General features: G+C 43.6%; 3 protein-coding genes across 3 annotated transcripts; 1 reads left to right on the forward strand and 2 right to left on the reverse strand.

Annotated features, from left to right (window-relative positions):
* Window positions 1-10,202: 10,202 nt before the first annotated feature.
* Window positions 10,203-13,429, reverse strand: alg10 (ALG10 alpha-1,2-mannosyltransferase). The gene is made up of 3 exons (XM_041964086.1): window positions 13,095-13,429; window positions 12,130-12,327; window positions 10,203-12,046 (listed from the first exon to the last, which is right to left on the reverse strand). The coding sequence occupies exons 1-3, from the start codon at window positions 13,257-13,259 to the stop codon at window positions 10,985-10,987; spliced, it is 1,425 nt and encodes a 474-aa protein (XP_041820020.1). The 5' UTR covers window positions 13,260-13,429; the 3' UTR covers window positions 10,203-10,984.
* A 239-nt stretch (window positions 13,430-13,668) lies between these two features.
* tprkb (Tp53rk binding protein) lies at window positions 13,669-15,452 on the forward strand. Its single transcript, XM_041964139.1, has 4 exons — window positions 13,669-13,882; window positions 14,058-14,180; window positions 14,337-14,513; window positions 14,803-15,452. Exons 1-4 carry the CDS (start codon window positions 13,742-13,744, stop codon window positions 14,887-14,889), a joined length of 528 nt encoding a protein of 175 aa, XP_041820073.1. The 5' UTR covers window positions 13,669-13,741; the 3' UTR covers window positions 14,890-15,452.
* srr (serine racemase) lies at window positions 15,162-17,802 on the reverse strand. The gene is made up of 7 exons (XM_041964138.1): window positions 17,750-17,802; window positions 17,117-17,294; window positions 16,837-17,018; window positions 16,626-16,756; window positions 16,235-16,383; window positions 16,054-16,143; window positions 15,162-15,964 (listed from the first exon to the last, which is right to left on the reverse strand). Exons 2-7 carry the CDS (start codon window positions 17,292-17,294, stop codon window positions 15,723-15,725), a joined length of 972 nt encoding a protein of 323 aa, XP_041820072.1. The 5' UTR covers window positions 17,750-17,802; the 3' UTR covers window positions 15,162-15,722.
* Between the last annotated feature and the right edge of the window lie 92 nt (window positions 17,803-17,894).

The raw sequence follows: 17,894 nt of genomic DNA on the forward strand, positions 1-17,894 counted from the left end.
CCCTTTGGTTGAACTAGGCCCCACCTGTGGACCTACCAGTGTCGAGGCAAGTAGACGCTGTTTTGATTTAAACCATTAGTCTCTGGGTTTTTTTCAAAAATTGAAGGGATGCAGCTTTAACTCACATTCACAAACCTCCACCTCTCTATAACCAGACTATGTGTCCATATGAGCTGCTGCGTACATGATGTAACGTCATTCGTCTAACTAACAGTGAGCAGCATTCTGTCCCTCCTCCTGTCATCTGTTTCTGCCTGTAAAACAAATGTGATGATTTGTCTCCTGCTGTGGACGAGCTGTCAGCATCAGGTTTGTCACGCTGTTAAACAGCACAGAGGAAGACGGAGAGTCAACAGTATATGGTTTTGTTGCCAAGTATTTCCTTGAATGGAGGACGTCAACAAAGAAATATCAAATTAACAATCAGACTTAACAAACAAACAATATAATGTTACTGGGAATTAACAAATGATGATGTTTAATCACTTATTCAATATGCAACACGTGGGTGCTGTTCACTTTTTACGTACAAAAAGGCGTAAAATTGAGTGGACAAAGGGAAATTTCCTGATTGTTTCTGTGGACTTGAACACATCGTTGGCATGTCAGAATGAGTGGCTTGTCTTGCGGTTAAAGAGGGAAGACATCCGCAGTAAATACGTCAGCATTATGTTGATGCTAAAGACGGCTGACGGTGACATGGACAGATGCACCCAGTGTGCCGCTGTCCACAGAGGCCCCAATCAGTCACCATCAGCCCTCTTGTGTTTATTAGATAGATTAGATCCATTTCTCCCCGTTCACAAATGCGCTCATACACTTAGAGAGCGGGCAAAATTGGCTGATGAATTTGCCTCATTGCAGAGCAGCATTTGCATATATTTGCGAAACAAATTCACCCAGTTGGCCCGCTAAAAATCAAGCCTGAAACTGGGGATTGGCCGCCTGAAGTGAAGTGAAATCAGATTAAAGGTAGATTATCTAGATCTGTTTTTTATTCATTTTCAGACAGGAGGTTTCTCATGTCAAGCTGGGATGACCGCGTGTGCGCCTGGGTGCTAATGCTGTGTGCATATTCTGTCCACCCAATGCAATATTCATGAATTCCATCCTCGCTGCAGCCTTAAGATTACTTCAGTGTCTGCAGGGAGAAAACTACCAAATATTAATCCTCAACATCTGTGGCAAAGCATGCCAGCATATTCATCATTTTTATGACCCGCCATGTTTTAAAATACTCAGGAGCAGTGTTTCCTGTGTGTGAAGGTGGAGGCAGGTCGTCAAGGAAATTCAACTCACCTGGCCTGATTGTGCTGTTATTTAAGTTAGTGGCCTTCACTGAGACTCTGGTTTGTTTTCCTGTGCTGGACAACATCCCCACAGCTGTTTTCATCCTGGTTTTTGCTGTTTTTCCTCTTTTTGGTTATCCTTAAATCAGGTTTGGAGGCAGGAGAGGAAGCTCTTTTACAGCGAGTGTTGTGTGACGGCTTTAAAAAGCCACGTATTGTCCGAACAACTTGTCCACTCTGGATGTGGTGGAAACAGCAGGTCAGCCAGCCAAAGTCCTGCCCAGAATACACAACCACGCAGTTACAGAAAAACAAACACGGTTCAAGTGTCAAAAGTGTGTGTGAGCTGGTTCATGGCAGAGTGCAGGCAGCTGATTCCTGGCTGGACCTTGTTAAATGAGTTTCAAGGTTCAAAATCAGGACTTTTTTGGAGTTTTTTGAGTATTAATGACCTAAAACACCACCTAAATGTTCTTGAAAGAGCCACGAACCACAGAGAAAATGAATATTTCTCCTGAAAGATACTCTTGTCATCTTGTGTTTTTGTTAAGTTAAATATTTAGGACTAAATAAGCAACAATTGAAGTAAAAAATACACATTTAGGTTGAATTAATGAATAGTTTAACACTCAAAAATCCATCAGCTGCAAAGTGGAGCTAAATCCTGGTTGTTTGCTGATTTTTTTTTTTTTTCATATTTTGTGTGAAGGTGGAGGCAGATCCTCCAAAAAAAAAAATACACCCTTCAAGATAAACCAAAGATCACTAGACAGCCAGATTTAGGGCACATCGCTGATAAACTGGAATTTAATGTTTAATTTATTCATACTTTGTCAAAACAGCTGGATAATAGAGGTTCAGAATGGACCCAGAATGATCATGCGGCTGCACCTCGACCTGCTGCTCTTAGCCACATTTCTAATGTGTAAGATGTGCAGGGGAGAGTCGGCCGGCGATTTTATCTTACTGTAAGCTTTGGGTGTTTGTCATGCATAAGGTGATTTGTGACTTTCTGCACAGCCGGGAGAGCCCTGTGCATGCCGCAGGTTGCTCTAAATAGTTTTATTTTCACGGCATCCCTTGAGGCAAAGGAAGGAGATGGATGGCTTGATCGAGGGGCGCAGAGACGCAGAGTGAGGGAAAGGTGCTAATATCGCTGTCAATCAAGATCGAATGCAACGGCAGCAGAGGGACTGTGAGGACAAACACAACGACATGCTCCATGCACAAAAAACACACATACAATGCACAGGAGTGACACCGGAAGAAATAAAAATTAATTTTATTTCTAAGAATGTATTCATGTGTCTGTTTTTATTGCAATAATGTGAAAGTTGAGTGTGATTTCATGACCAAAAATGCTAAAAATGCAATAAATAAATACATAATAACCCCACCAGACATGAAAATACAGAAACACAATTCTCAGCACTTAGATAATAGAAACCAGACTGTGAGGAAACAAGAAATAATTCCTTTGCTCCTTAATTGTTTAAATCCTTATTCAACCGAATAATCATGTGGTTATTAGTTGATACAAAAGGTCATATGAGGGGTTTTTTTTCCCCTTTAAAAAGACTTGATGTCTTAATGCTCGAGTAAGCCTAATGAACACTGTGGTCGCTGTCTGTCAGCGAGGGCTGTAATTATGTTCGCTTGTCACTTCCTGACACAGTCTGTAGCTTAGCAACCTGCCACAGAGCCAAAGCTAAAGTTGGAACTCATTTGAATATTCCCCAGGAATTAAAAAAAAAGAATAAAACTCAGGTGGTTGGTGCAACGCTGGGCACCGAGTTGCATTTTGTGGATGCCTCTCGAGCTCGCTGAGCTCCCTCGTACCCGTCGCCCGGCAAACTTTTACAGCCAGCGTGCTCGTGAGGTGAACGTGGGCAGGTTGCATAATTGCTGTGTGCCATTAATAAGGCAAACGCATGTTTCTGCCGCTCGGCCCACTGAACTCCCACCATTCTTATATAAATAAAACACTTTCTTCATGTGCTGTAATTGTTTTCTTTAAAGGTGCTGAGAGAAGGCACATAGCCGGTGTGTTCGGGTTCAGGTACCTTCAACCTTTCATTACATTTAATGGTGATTTCACAGTGTACAGTATGCAATGTTGAAATGAGATTTCTATTTTTGTGGTGAGCTGTGAGCAATGAGGCACTACTTGTTCTACCTTTTATATTTTCCTCTTCTTTGAGGTACTTGTTTATTCTATTTTAACTTTCATTTTCATGTCACAACGGTAGAACACAATGCAGCAGATGCTCAAATATCCTGACTTTTAGTGCCTGGTATGGGTCAGGCTTAAGAAACTCTGGATCCTACATCCTAGAATGTTTTTGTTCTGACCCCCCTTGCTGCGTAAAATCCCCATCGATTGTAAAGTGGACTTGAGGTAACCCTGATGACATAATCAGAGGTGATAACCCTGATGACATCATTCCCTCCCTCTTCAGCTTTACTGTGTGTTTAGAGCTAATCAGCAAATGCTAGCAAGCTGCTAAATTAAAATGGCGACTGTGCTAAACATTGTACCTGCTTCACATCCACCTGTTGGCGCTGCTACTGTGAGCATGTTAGCACGCTGTAGTTAGCGTTTAGCTCAGGCTGTCGGATGGAACCTGATACCTGGAATATTTCGTGCTGTCACCTCGGCTGAGGGTCCAAAGAGCTGACCTGATACTAAACAGTGGAGCGAAGACGCTGCAGACCACTGATTGGTCAGAGAGATCATAACTTGCGTGACCATCTTTTTATTCACTCGACACGTATTTGAGAAATTGGCACCCTGCAACACCACCCTGTGGTCAGGTGATGAAGTGCAGGCGCTCCTGTGTTTGGTACCAGTGAGGGGATGTCAACAGGAAAGGATATCCTCCACTGTCCCTGTGTGCTAGTGTCGCGTTGAAGATGATGGCAGCATCAGTGGGCTTCGTTATGACAACCAGCTAAGAATCCCACCCACACGGGAAGGGGGACCAAATGCACCTGGAACCAAAATTGAGCCGAGTCGAGCCGAGCTGCGCCGTGCAGCGGAAACACGGCCTGAGCGGCCTATAAAGCCTCACAGAGCCCCACGACTGTTGCTGCTGTGAGACCTGCACAATAAAGTTGTGACTCGCCTTCACAACAGCTCCAGCGTCATGGTAACATACAGCGCCGTCTGCTTCGCCATCTGTTTCCTCGCCGCCCTGCTCCGTGTTTACTTTGCTGGAGGTGTGATGCAGGCAGAAAACAGCCTCATTAAGTCACCAATTTGAAGAACAACAGTTTGCTGTGAAAATACATCAGAAGCCTTCCCGCGAAACTCGATGACAGGGTGAGATGACAAAGCGGCGATCTCGAGGAACCAAAGTTTGATGTCTCGGGATGGTGGGAGCGAAGGAGCCCTCACGAAGATGGAGGGAGTTGCATGATGTGATGAGACGAGCCAACTTCAACACGCAGGAAGAGCTGCAACCACGTGTTTCCTCATTACAGTCCACAAAACACCAACAGGGCTACGTGAGAGACAACACCAACTAGGCCGCTCAGTGGATGAATGGTTTTTATTGTGCTTGCTGTGTCTAATCAGTGGACACACACACACAGAAGCCTCGCCTTTGTCTCAATTAGCAGTACATATGAGGCCACTCGTCCCTGCTAACCTGGCTCGATGTATTATGCATCGCAGCCGAGTGTTTCCGTGTGGCTCTAACTGTTTGCAAGTGTGCGTGTGTGACGGTGTGTTTCCACCCCGGCTGGCGATGCATTATGCAGCGAGACAGGAGGCAGACGCACGGGGTGTGAGGAGCCTCGTCGCCTTGGAAGTTTCTGTGTGAGTGTGTGTGTGTGTGTGTGTGTGTGTGTGTGAGAAAGAGAAGGCAATGGGTCATCGGGGAATCTGGTGAATTTCTGCTGCATTGTGTTTCCGCTCTCTCAAGCCACGCACGGAGACGTCCACACCGTCGAACGCCAATACATGTATGTGTGCTGACGCGTGTGTGCAGAAGGCTGACTGATGTACGGCGAAGGGGTGGAGAGCGGCGGAGGACGACAGCGACGACGTCACTGCTGACTCCACACATTCACAAGCTCTTTGCTGGGTTTCTGTTGCTCCTCTTGGGACTCACTGAGGGAAGCAAGCGAGGATTTGTAAATAAATCACAGGGAACGTTCAGTCGATTAAAAATCCTATTCTTTAACTTTTTTATGTGAGTAAGTAAACTATGTTGAATTTCAGGCAGATCACCGCATTCATATTCAGAAAAATGACACTTAAAGTTCCTGAAACAACTTAAAGCTGCACCAATCAATGTTTTTATATTAACAATGGAAAAGGAGAAACTGATCATAGCAACAATTATTACTCCTCAGCTCTATGAGAGCCAGATGTTGGCCAGGCTCTTTAGCCAGGAGTCGGTGGAGACCAAAACAGAGCTAAAAGGAGGGTGAAATTTGGGTTTACATTCTACAGGCGGTCAGAAAAACAACTCCAAATGAATGCTAATGTTGGTTCGAGTCTGCTGGGAGTGTAAATATGCAGCTGTCTGCTAACACGCTGGTGATGGGCCTGCCCTGGTCCTCCTGGTGAAGCTCCTCGCCATCAGGTTTCACAACTTGTGTATGTTCTTACTGTCCTTACTGAAGCTTTAGCTTGACGCTCGTCAGACTCCCTCGTATCCAAAACACTTCAAAAATAAATCCACGAGTCCACTTCTTGATTTTAACTGTTTACTTGCAAACTTAGAGCAACATTACAAAACGTTGAAAACATACACAAATATACCTTTCCACACCGTAAAGAAATTCTGTGGAGAGAGATAGCCAGGTCAAAAAACTATATCGCTCCAGTCTCCTTTCAGTTCCTGCTGACCCCGGAGCTGACCCCGTTCCCATGGCAACCAGGTTAACTGATGGGTTTTTTAAATATCACAATAAGAGTCCGATCTTACTCATACACTATAGATGAAATGTACATATGTAATAATATTTAAATCTTTCTGTATCATGAAATTATTTATCTTTATTATTTATCTTACTTATGAATTTATATATTTTAAAATAAAAATTATTCTTACTAAATAAACTGCATTTAGGCTCCTACAACGTGCATCAAGACGTGTCAAGAAATCTTGTCAAGTCGTTATTACTCATTACTTACGCAAATTTCTCTCCATCACACAATATTTAGCTGATTTGCAGAAGTCCATTTTTGCAGCGCAGCAATTTAAAGAGCTTTTTTTTTTAAAGCTTTTTTGGCCGCCCTCGCCAGAGCAATAATAATAGCAAAGAAGCCTTGAGATGACGACGACGTCTTCTTACAGAGAGACATTTATTCTGAGCTGTAACTCACAGGACCCCTGTGCTCCAAGCTGAGGAGGCAGCGTGGGAAATGAAAAGGTCTCTGTTGTAGCCACCCACCGTCGGGGTGATAATAATTATCAGGAATGGCATGTGCCTCGCCTTTGAAATAATGTCACTGACAGTTAAAGGCAACGCATTGCTTCTTCCACTCTAATAAACCGAGAGAAAGTGATTCAGTAATTCTTGGATTTGCTCCAAAAAAACTCAGTTTAGGACTCAATTTAAGGTTGAGTTGCTTATGCTAATGTGCTTTTGTGCGACCGTGTCACATGTTTCCTGTAAGTCTCCATTATCCAGCACACATCTCACTGACATTTAACAGCAGCCCTGCATACAGTTTTGGAGGAAGAGCTCAGAAAGCTCCTCACAGTGAACCATCCAGCTGCTGCCTCTGTTTATCGAGGTGCTTCCAACATGTTTTAAGCCACCAAAATGATTGATTTGATTTTGACGGATGTATTATTATTATTTTGGTTCTGATCATATTTTGTACGCTGCAGCTGTTCCAATATTGCCGTGTATATTATTGATCAGGAAAGTGATATTTAAATGTGTGTTAATCCGCGGATGAAAGTAGTCCCCCTCCAAATGCACTACTTAGTCTTGTTTGAGTAACATCTCTAAAAACTTCAGTGCCCAGCTGCAAGCAAATTACGGAGTTTTATTTTCAGTAGAAAAAAATGAGCTTGAGGCAGGGTGGAGAAGTTTTGGAGAGACAGATGGAGGCAGAATGCATTATCTGTACTTGTGTTTTCATGGGATTTCAACAGAATAGCAGCCTGATGACAGATGTTGCACAGTAAACATCTTGGGGTCTTTCAGTATCAGAGTGTCTTCAGTGTTTTCATAATTAACTTTTCATCCATTCGGTGGGCAGGAAGATGATTTGTAGGTGTGGGCGTACACGTCCATGAAAAACAACATGTTACAGTCTGTTATGCAAGTAACATGGCAACACAAACACTTCCAGCCAATCAGAGGCTGTTTCTGCAGTAATTAAAGTCAATCACCTCTTTTTTTTTAATGAAGTTCTTACAGTGCTGTCATATCATACCTGTTTCCTCTCCCTCCCCCTCCTCCTCCTCGCCTCCCCCCTCCATCCTTTCTCACCCAAAATTCTGCTCCTGCAACTTTTATGTAACCTCAGCGAATGATTAAGTAACTCTGAAAACATCTTACAGACAAATCTGTCTCAGTGACTTGCAGTGCTGTCCTCACCTCACCTTTGGCTCCAGAAAACAAACAGTTCCTTCTTGAGGCTTCTCTTCAAATTAATTGCTCGGAGCCTCTGATGTTTGCACAAATTAAAGCCTGTGAGAAAGGAGGTGTGTGTGTGTGTATGTGCACATACGCACAAAGAGACTGTGCAAAGGAGAGAAAGGGCAAGAAAACAGAAAGCATGCCATCTCGAACAAATAATGAAGTTCTATTCTGAGCAAATCAGTAGCAGACGTACCTTCTGTATGAGCAGTAATTAGCATAGCACCGCTTACATGGAAGTTTACTGACAGAGCTACGTGCACACAACAAATCCAAGCTAAAATATGCAAATCTCAGGGTGTGAATTCGATCCTGTGATCCCGATTTGCATTTACAAATTTGTCCCTTTGTACGCTTCAAGTCCACATTAAATGAAATTGCATGTTTTTTTTTCTGCTTTCATATTTGATGGCGTTTCCTGTTTTTCATGAATTATTTGGAACGCCGTGAATTCTGTGTAGAATGTAGATGGAAAACTTCTTATAAGCAATAACACTGAAATATGCATATGTTAAGCTTTACATACACGTTCCATGCAGCCCATAATCCACGACCACGCAGACTGTAGTCCTGCATACGGACCACGTGAACTTGTTTGAAGATGTCCATGTATGCAGACACCCAGCGTTGTTAAAACAGAAGAGCGTGCACTCAACTCATTTTTGCACATTATCCACGCCTTTAGCTTTCCTGCTAACGTGCAGCAGCATTTTGCATGCTAGCTAGCCAATTAGCCGGCTGGCTGCAGAACTCTTAACAAAAAACACATTAACAAGAGATTTAAAACTTACTTTGATATTATTTTTTGATTGCTGATTGTGTTTCCAGTTGTTTTCTGATTACTCAGAAGTTTTGTTGTCTTAATTCTCTAACTGTGGTACCAGTGGGAGGAGAATCTGTGACACCGTTTCACCCGCTCTCCCCAAAATGCTTTGGGTGCAGTCATCAGATATTCTGCAGTAAAAAAAGGACAAAGCACAACTGCATCATGAAATAAAACAGATTTACGAGTGATGGTAGGGCCTCTCTCTTAGGCTGTAATTTTCCAAATGGCAGAAGACTGTAATGATAAAAGTCTAATCTGTGCTTTCATCAGCCCCAAAGTAAAAATCAATGAGACAGTGAAAAGGGAAAGAGAGAGTCAGGGGCGTTCAGTAAAAGCCAGAATACAACAAATAACTGACTGTATCTCCCTCACACCAGCTCAGACTGTCTGAATAGTGTAATCAACATTTGAATAATCATCCCAGTTTGACTTTTATTAAAATCTCGCCTGTGAGCTGGCCCCACGCTGCTCGATGTAATTAGAGGGTAGTGCTGAAATGGTTTAGATGAAGAGCAATCATTGTTTTCTTTCTTTTTGCTTACGCTTCCAAAGTGAGGAAGACTCCTGTGAGCGACAGAGCCATCCATAGGTTTTATTCTCATCGCTACGTGCTGTCGAAATGTCAGATCCTGCTCATCTGATCCGGCTGCCTGGCTTTTCTTCTTTCTTCGTCTTTGTCGAGCTGTGATTTCATTCCATCTGAAAGCGCTGCCGTCGGTTAGAGCTGGAAGGAGCTGGTAATTTGAACAGCATGAAGACAAAACTGTCTCCAAGGCCGGTGGCGCACTAAACATTTAGCTTTTACAGCTTGGTTTTAAACAGGCATGAAGGTCTTCTGCGTTACTCAGCGGTGAAAGCATCATTTACAAGTACGGTGTTGAATTTATAAATAGTTTGACTGACTGATTTCACGTTGAAGCTCTTGCTCAGGTCGTCAGTATGCATAGCTTTGTCTTATAGCTCCTCCAAGTGGCTGATTCTGGCTGATCTGCTGAGTTTCACTCAAGGTGTGCAGGTGAGACACCTCATCCAACCATTAATATTTAAACTCCCCTCGCTGTCTGCAGAGCATTTAGAGCCAAACCTTCAGACGACTGTGGAGATACTGTTTCTCTGTGGTGGAAAGGAACTAAATGTGAACTACATAATTGAGGAAACATTCTACTTTTAAACTAGCAGGTTAAACTAGCAGCATGTAAACTAGTTAAAATGTGCTAATTGCTAATTTTCTCGAGGTTAAAGAAAAGACTACATCCTCCACAAATCATAGTAGTGCAACACCCTTTAAATAAATACTGATATACAGATCTGACCACATTTTATTGAACATATGAGACAAATAGAAGTGGAAGTCTGACAATGCAAACCTTGTACTGAAATTTGTGATACACTTTCAAAAATATGGATATTTTGCATGTTTTATATAAGTTTCTGCTGTTTGTATTCTTCTTGTGCATATGTTCACCAAACATATTCCACAAATAAACTTGAATAGACTTGATGTTGCATGAGTCGTTTTATTCAAAGGTGTACAGAGGATTGTATCAGCAGGGGAGCAGAAAACAGCTGGATGGATGTCAAATGAGTAAACACAGACACAGTAACAGAGCGATTCCAATGAACAGGGACTTTATGATGAAAAATATCTGTCATCAGACATTACAGTTTGTTGGAATAAATCGGACAAAGTCAACTTTGTTATCACATCCTGTCAAAGTATGTATCTACATAGAAAAATAGCTGAAATAAAAACACACAAACACATCAGGCACAATGGGGGAAACACACAGCAGGAGAGATTACATCATCTATTACAATTAAACCACTGAGTGCAAAAACTTAATGACAAACAAAACACATTTAAATTCACAATGAACGAACACATTTCTGAATGACCTCCAGTGGATCCTTATGGCTTGGTCAAAGTGAAAAAACAAAAAACTCACAACATGTATACCTTCAGTTTAGTCCCATAATTATAAAGTTGTCTGTGGGTCAAACGCGTCCATCAAAAAGCAAAAAGCTCAGTCATTACAAAAACATCCCATACAATAAAAATCCCCAAATTTACAATATGGCTGTCATTTTTGGTCTCTTTAAATCACATTTACAGCTCGTGTCAACAGTTATTTTACCCGCGATCCATTCAGAGGATTCCATTTCCTCTGATTTCTGAGATGAGGTCCTCTGAGCAAATCTTTCGATACCGACGTCCTGTTTTCAGTCTGAGCTCCTAAAATCAGAGACGTTTCGCTTTTGTTCACCACATGAACCTCTGCGTGGCTGTGCTGTCAGGCCACCGGAAGGTCTTACTGATGAAGATGTAAAGTGTGGCAGCATTGACGGCCGTGTACAGAAGAAACTCCACGACGAGTCTGGGAAGGGAGGGGAGAGGCATGTGCAGGCGGTACATCAGGTAGGGAACGATGAAGTATCTGAACTCCAGCAGCTTCTGGGGCACAGTGGCAGCCAGGAGGCACGCCAGGAACGCCAAACTCCAGAACAGTGAGCGCGACTTGAAGGAGTCCAGAAAACTCCAGCCAGCAAACACGTACGCCGGGACGAGGAGGAAGCGCACCAGCTCGTGCCGCTGGAAGAGCCTCTTCCACACGTAGAAGGGGAAGTGGCGGTTGTCTGCCAGGAGGTACCTGTGGACGAAGGTGAACTTCCACACCAGCAGCAACGAGACGCCAGTGATGAAGAGGAAGAACAGCGGCTGTTTTTTCAGAGCCTGCAGGAAGCGAAGAATGCGGTGGTAACACAGCGAGACAGGCAGGGAGAAGAAGAGGGTGAAGGAGAAGAAATAGAAGAGCTGGGGGAAGTTGAGGCAGGCCTCGTGGCTCGTCCTGTCACCCACCACTATCCCATCATTCAGCACCACGAACACCAGGAACCCCACGCCGACCGCCGCGTAAGGCCAGGCCACCAGCAGCACCGCCTTCACGTGACTGGGCGAGGTGAGAAAGTCCAGCGTGAAAAGCATCACCTTCTTAGCTCCACTGAACGACAGAGGGACCTGCGATGGAGGAGACTTCTCATCCCTTTTTTTGGTATGCTCCGCCCTCCAGGCCTCGTCCATTTTGGCAGCCACCAACGTGCCCGCGCAGAAGGCCACCCAGATGATGTTGGTCTGGCGGAAGAGCACGGAGCAGACGCCGAGGAACGCTGACGCCTTGTGGCAGCCGTAGAGCGTCATGAGGTAGGTGAAGAGGATGAAGAAAGTAGATCCGGCGTCGGTATAGTACAGGAAGTTGAAGAAATAGAGCACAGGGAAGGTGGACAGAGACAGCGCTGAGAGGACTCGGCGTGAGGTTGTTCGTGTCTGGAAGACAGGAAACATGATCTTAGAAAACAAGGAAATGACAAATTCACTCACGTGAAATTGTATTCACTGTTTGGAAGTACCTTCTCCCTGAGGTGCAGTTTGCAGATGAGCAGATAGAGCAGGTAAAGGTTGCCGCAGTTGAACAGAAGGTTGACGAAGCGCAGCATGGCGGTGGAACACACCACCGCGCCCGTCAGGTCAGCGAGCCACACCACGGGCTTGATGACTCCCACAGAGACAAGGTAGAGGCCTGGGAGAGTGGTGATCATCGGGTCCCACTGCACAAGGATCAAAACCACGTTAAACTTAAATGAACCCTGATGATGTCATAGTGATGTCATCAGAGTTATCCTGTCCTGGGCTTGGAGACAAATTTGTAACAGAAAAACAGGAAGTCTGTGCCACAAACTGGGGACATGGAGATGGAAAGACGTAGGTGATTAGCAGGCAGGAAGTGTCAAATGAAAGACACTGTCAAGCTGCATCATGGGAAATGGAGGCTCCACCTACCTGGTTCCACTCTGAACTAAAAGTCAGTGTATCTCAGCCTCTGCTGCTTCAATTTTGGCCGTTCTTTTTTAAAAATGTATCTCGTAAGACTCCCAACTTAAACAAAATAAAATACTATAACACTGGAGGGGCCCTTTAAATTTGCTATGAAACTCTCTTCATGTACCAGTAATCATAATTTGGGGCTATACCCGAAAGGTAGGAAAACGTACATGACACATTACATGACAATAAAAAATACTGTGATCAGTAAGAGTAAGGAACTTAATAAAATAAAATATTTGATGATGACGCTTTAATCTCCTCTTCCTCCAGTCTGCACTGTGCTTGATAAAGCTGGCCAGCATGTATATTACAATACTCGTAGGTAGATAAACCTCCATTAATGCCATTCTATATGGCCGACATGGAGATTAAAAGGTCTCCGAGCTGCAGCATCATTTTCAGTAACAGCAGTTCCGCTGTTAGCTAACCTTAATCCGCTAAACAACAATGAGAGATTTCACGGCTACTGCGACTTTCAGAGAGCACCCACCTCGTTGAATTTTCCATGGCAGTATTTCTGAGCTTGTGGTACGTGAAAAATCTCGTCCATGTACGGCTCTCTTTGCTCCCGAGTGACTCTGGAGAACAGCAGGCAGGATATCAAAAAGTTGGTGCTGCAGAGAGCAGTGAAGATGTAGCCTTCAAATTTCTCCATGTTTGATGACGAAATGCGGTGTAAAAGTGAGTGCGGTTCAAAGCTAGCTGTAATAGTGTTGTGTGAGCCGCATAACGATTAGATTTGCGTGTTAAAACCACTGTGAGATCTCAATTCCGAGGGAAACTGGTGGAACTCGGTCCTGTTTTGATAAACGGAAGAGTTTTATTTTTGACAGATGGCGGTCCGTTTCTGAAACATGCTCGTGTCGGTACAGAAACTAATTTTATTAATTCCTGGGTTGTGTTATGAAGTTTAGCAGTACATTTCTATAAATAAATAATCACAAGAATTACACATATTCCATCTTGTCAATGCTAATGTTTTAAGATGCCGTTTTCCTACGTCTGGGGAGCTGTTTCCTTAAAGAGGAACTTTGCTACTAAGCGGTGTCACCGTGTTATGGTTCCCCCGTGTGCAGGCGTTCACGTGAAGCGCTGTTAATCGTGATTTCTGAATAGTTCTTCAAACAGTTGTTTAGCATGCATTTAACTCACAATCTAGAGCTTTTTCCCGACCAAAGAGTGACTCAAATGCTTTTCAAGGACGTTAAAAATGCCGCAGAGTTGAGACAGAGTGCCATGGCGGGTAAAATAAATGGTGCCTTGATCAACCCAACGATGGTGAGATGCTTTCATTGAACGTCAGCAATGTTTAGTCAAAGTTTTATGCACATTTGGTATATTTTTCTGTTTATCCAGTAGCTAGCAATATTATGGCTTTCTGTTAAGAACAAATGGTTCGTCGGCCCTGTTTCGACAGCAGAGAAACTGGAACTTCTCTCTCTTTGTCATCTAGTTGGTGAACTCTTTCCAAGTGCTGGTAGCTGCCAACAAGGCTGTAAACTTACAGAAAATTGGAAAAATGAAGACAAGAAGTTTATACTCAGAAATAATCTTCAACCTGTCACCTACTAATAATGTAAGTAACCAAAAACCTTCTTTTCTTAATGCCATTGTTGATTTCTTGATGTGAAAATGCTTCTTTTTGTTCATGCTGATGTGTTTGTTGCTTTCAGCCTTTGCTCTCTTCACTATTAGATATTTTGATCACATGTGTTTGTCTTTACTCTGGCAGATCTCAGAGGCGTTTAAAAGGTTTGGGATCTCTGATGGCAGTGACTCTGTCCTGGTGGTCCTGGTTCACAGGGAAGATGAGTCCCAGCTTCTGTCGGACATCGCAGCCAGGGTGAACGGACAGCAGGTTCCAGTGGACGATGTCTCCTCGCTGTCAGACCAGGCACAAATCAGAAAGGTTCTCCATCTCTGCTTTCATTTTAAGTGACTCACTCTGTGTAATGTCGACTTGCACGGGCATCTGTGTGACGACTAATTTAGTCAAATCTCAGACAGCGCACACATTAACTCAATGGATAACCATTAACTGTTAGTGAAAGAGGACACTTTTGAAAATGGTTGAAAAAAACTTTGTTGGTTGCTGGATTCATTCTAATGAGCTTCCTGCAACTTTTAGCTGTACTCAATAAATAAATTTCAGGATACTTTCTGCTCATCTTTTTCCTTTTTATCCCCCTTTGTTTCAGCTGTATAAAGTCACTCCCCAGGAGGAGAAGTGTGGGACTCTGCTGGACGCAGTTGTATGCAGGATGGCCACCAAGGATGTCATGTAGCTGCAACCGGAAAATGGACCAGAACAGGACTTTTTAAGAAATTACTGCTTTTTTCATATGAGATGTTTGTTTCTGTCGTTGATGTTATTCCACCACATTGTGACGTCCCACAACTGCAAACATTGTCTTTGTGCACTCCACGCAAACTGAAACCGTTAAAGTCACATTTTATGAACCTCAAGCTTGTTTTTCAAGAATCATTTCATGGACTTTCCTTTCCTCTTTCCATTTCTTTTTGACTATAAGACTCTGACAGATGTGGAGAAGTTTGAGAGGTGGTTGAGGAATCGTGTCATTTTTTTATTTAACATCATCTCGAGTTCCTGCAGCAACTTTTCATGCTTCTCAGTCTTTCCTTTGAACCTTTTTCGGTGGCAGTAATTTTTCTCTCTGAAAGTTGAAGGTGGGCTCTGAGGTTTCTGACAGCAGGGGACAGTGATGTAAAGCTGGTCTCATGCCAGAAATCTGTGAATAATGAATCCAAACTGCTCTGGGCCAAAAAAAAAACAAAAAAAAAACAGTCAGATCTCAAGATGATTAAAAGAATACATCCACACCCACAACACTGACATGAAGGAGTTGAGCTAAATTTCACTCATTCTGTAAGCCCAAGAAGACAAGAATATTAAATGTTCTGTTTGTCTGAAAAATTCTAGCTTTGTCTTTTTAAATCACCTTGAAACAGGCACTGAAAGTGTTGTTTGTCCAACTGGTTTTCATCTTCACAGCATGTTTCACCACCAAGAGACCACATGTACAATACATGGAGAAAAACCAAATCGCGTGCTGGCAGAGAAGTGTGAGAGAAATCACATTGTAGTTGTGTTTATTTGTCAGTCAGGGAAGTTGGCGAGCTCATCTTTGCCGATGTTGCCTCCACTGAGGATGCAAACCACGTTCTTCCCCTCCAGCTCGGGTATTTTGTCGTTAACGATGGCGGCAAACGCGGCAGAGCCCGACGGCTCCACCACTAGTCCGGACCTGTAAAGGGTGGACACCGCGGCCTTGATCTCATCGTCGTTTATGAGGACGATCCCCTCCACATAACGCTGACACAGCTCGAAGGGCAGCGTGCCTGGGGTGCAAAGGAAAGAAGAGATCCAGATTACAACAGATCAACAAAAGTCTTAATACAAAGATGGACAGAAACAGCTTGAATGATACCTGCAAAAGGTGGAGCAAGTCCTGAGGCGATGCTCTTGGTGTCCATGCCCACTGGTTTCTTCTCAATGAAGCTTTTGTACATGGTGCAGGCTGAGTTCAAACAGAAACACAAACTCACAACAAGCCCAAAGTTCACTGAGCTGCTCGTCTGTATGCGTGGTGGCTGTTCTGCTCCTCTTACCTCCCTCTGGTTCCACACCATAGATCCTGGTCTTATCACAGCCCGACAGTTTGATGGCAGCAGCCACACCAGCCAGCAGCCCCCCTCCACCACAGCACACCACCACCACATCAGGCTCGGGCATCACCTCCAAGACCTCCAGAGCAAGACTGCATGCACACAAAGGTTCAACTTAAATTCTGGTATTTTTCAAATGTAATGAGATACAAACCTCTAAATCTCCATGATACACCTCCTACCACCAAATAAATGATATTCAACAGAAAATAGATTAAAAACAGTGACAACATGGTGAAATGGTTAGATTTTTGGTTATTGAGCATCACATCACATTATGGTTCTGATATAAAAGATGGGATTTTGAGTAATCCACCGTCAGCCCTGGGTGTACCTGGCATGTCCTGCTATTAGATCCAGGTCATCATAGGAGTGCAGGAAGGTCATGTTGTCCTCCTGAACGCAGCGGTTCACCACATTCATCAGACAGGAGGTGGGAACTCGCTCCACCTCCACCCCGAAACTCTTGAGGACGAGAGTGACACTTTTATTCCTGCATATCACTACATACTGGTACTTCAGTCAGCCAGCAGATCACCTCTGACCTGTATGAGGATGGATCTGGACGCTGGGGCAGTTTCCGGCATCACCACCTTCCCTTTTGATCCATAGTGTTTTGAGGCGTATGCGAAAGACTTCCCGTAGTTCCCAGCAGACATGGTGACAAAATGACCACCCTTTTGTCTCCTGGCAAACTGATTGGCCACTCCTCTGATCTTAAACGACCCTGTCAGTTAAATATAAGACAGTTGTTCAGTGATGAGCCATCACAGAAGAGCTGCAAGGTGTGGCTGTGTGCCCTGAAACAAAGCGGTTTCCTCTTACCGGTCCTCTGCATGTTCTCCAGTTTAATGTGGATGTTGCAGCGGATGTTGAGGGGCAGCGTTGTCTCACACCAGGGGATCATGGGAGTGTTGATGACACCCAGGGGGCTGTTCCTCACTGTCTCCCTGGCTTCTCTCAGCAGATCCAAGGTGACGGATTCTGCAGACGCCTCGCCCATCTGTGACAGAAACACACAGTTTCATGTCAGGAGGACATTTGGTTAACATAGCAACAAGTTTAAGATGACAAGATATGCATTTCATAAAGTAATGGTCTGTATGATTGGAGGTCTGTGTAATAAAGTGTTTTTTCAATTACTACAGTAGTTTTATATATTATTTTTCCTCTAGGATTTCACATCTGGCCTGGACACTACCCTTAACCACATCCCATGTACTGAATACAAATAAAATAGTAAATAGTTTAAAATTAGCGAGCTATTATTAAAAAAAATCTATAATAAAAAGATTATAGTTGGTCTGCTGATACTGGACATGTGAGCAGTCCTCGCATGCTTTACGGATTTATTAAGAACAACTCATGACCGTTAACTGACAGATCCTACTTTTAACAAGAACCGTTCCGTTAACCATAAAGACATGTTTAACGTATTCGGCTTTCCCCCCCACTAACCGTATAATCTGTTGTTGTTTTTTCAGTCACTTTATGAGTTACAGCCCCGCGATGTTTACTGTGTTACAATTTTTGCGGCTCTCACCAGCATCATCGTTCCAACGTGAAACGCGTTTCTAGTCGGACGTTATTGCGCAACGGACCG

This window comes from Chelmon rostratus, chromosome 22 (assembly GCF_017976325.1).
Source record: "Chelmon rostratus isolate fCheRos1 chromosome 22, fCheRos1.pri, whole genome shotgun sequence".
NCBI lineage: Eukaryota > Metazoa > Chordata > Actinopteri > Chaetodontiformes > Chaetodontidae > Chelmon > Chelmon rostratus.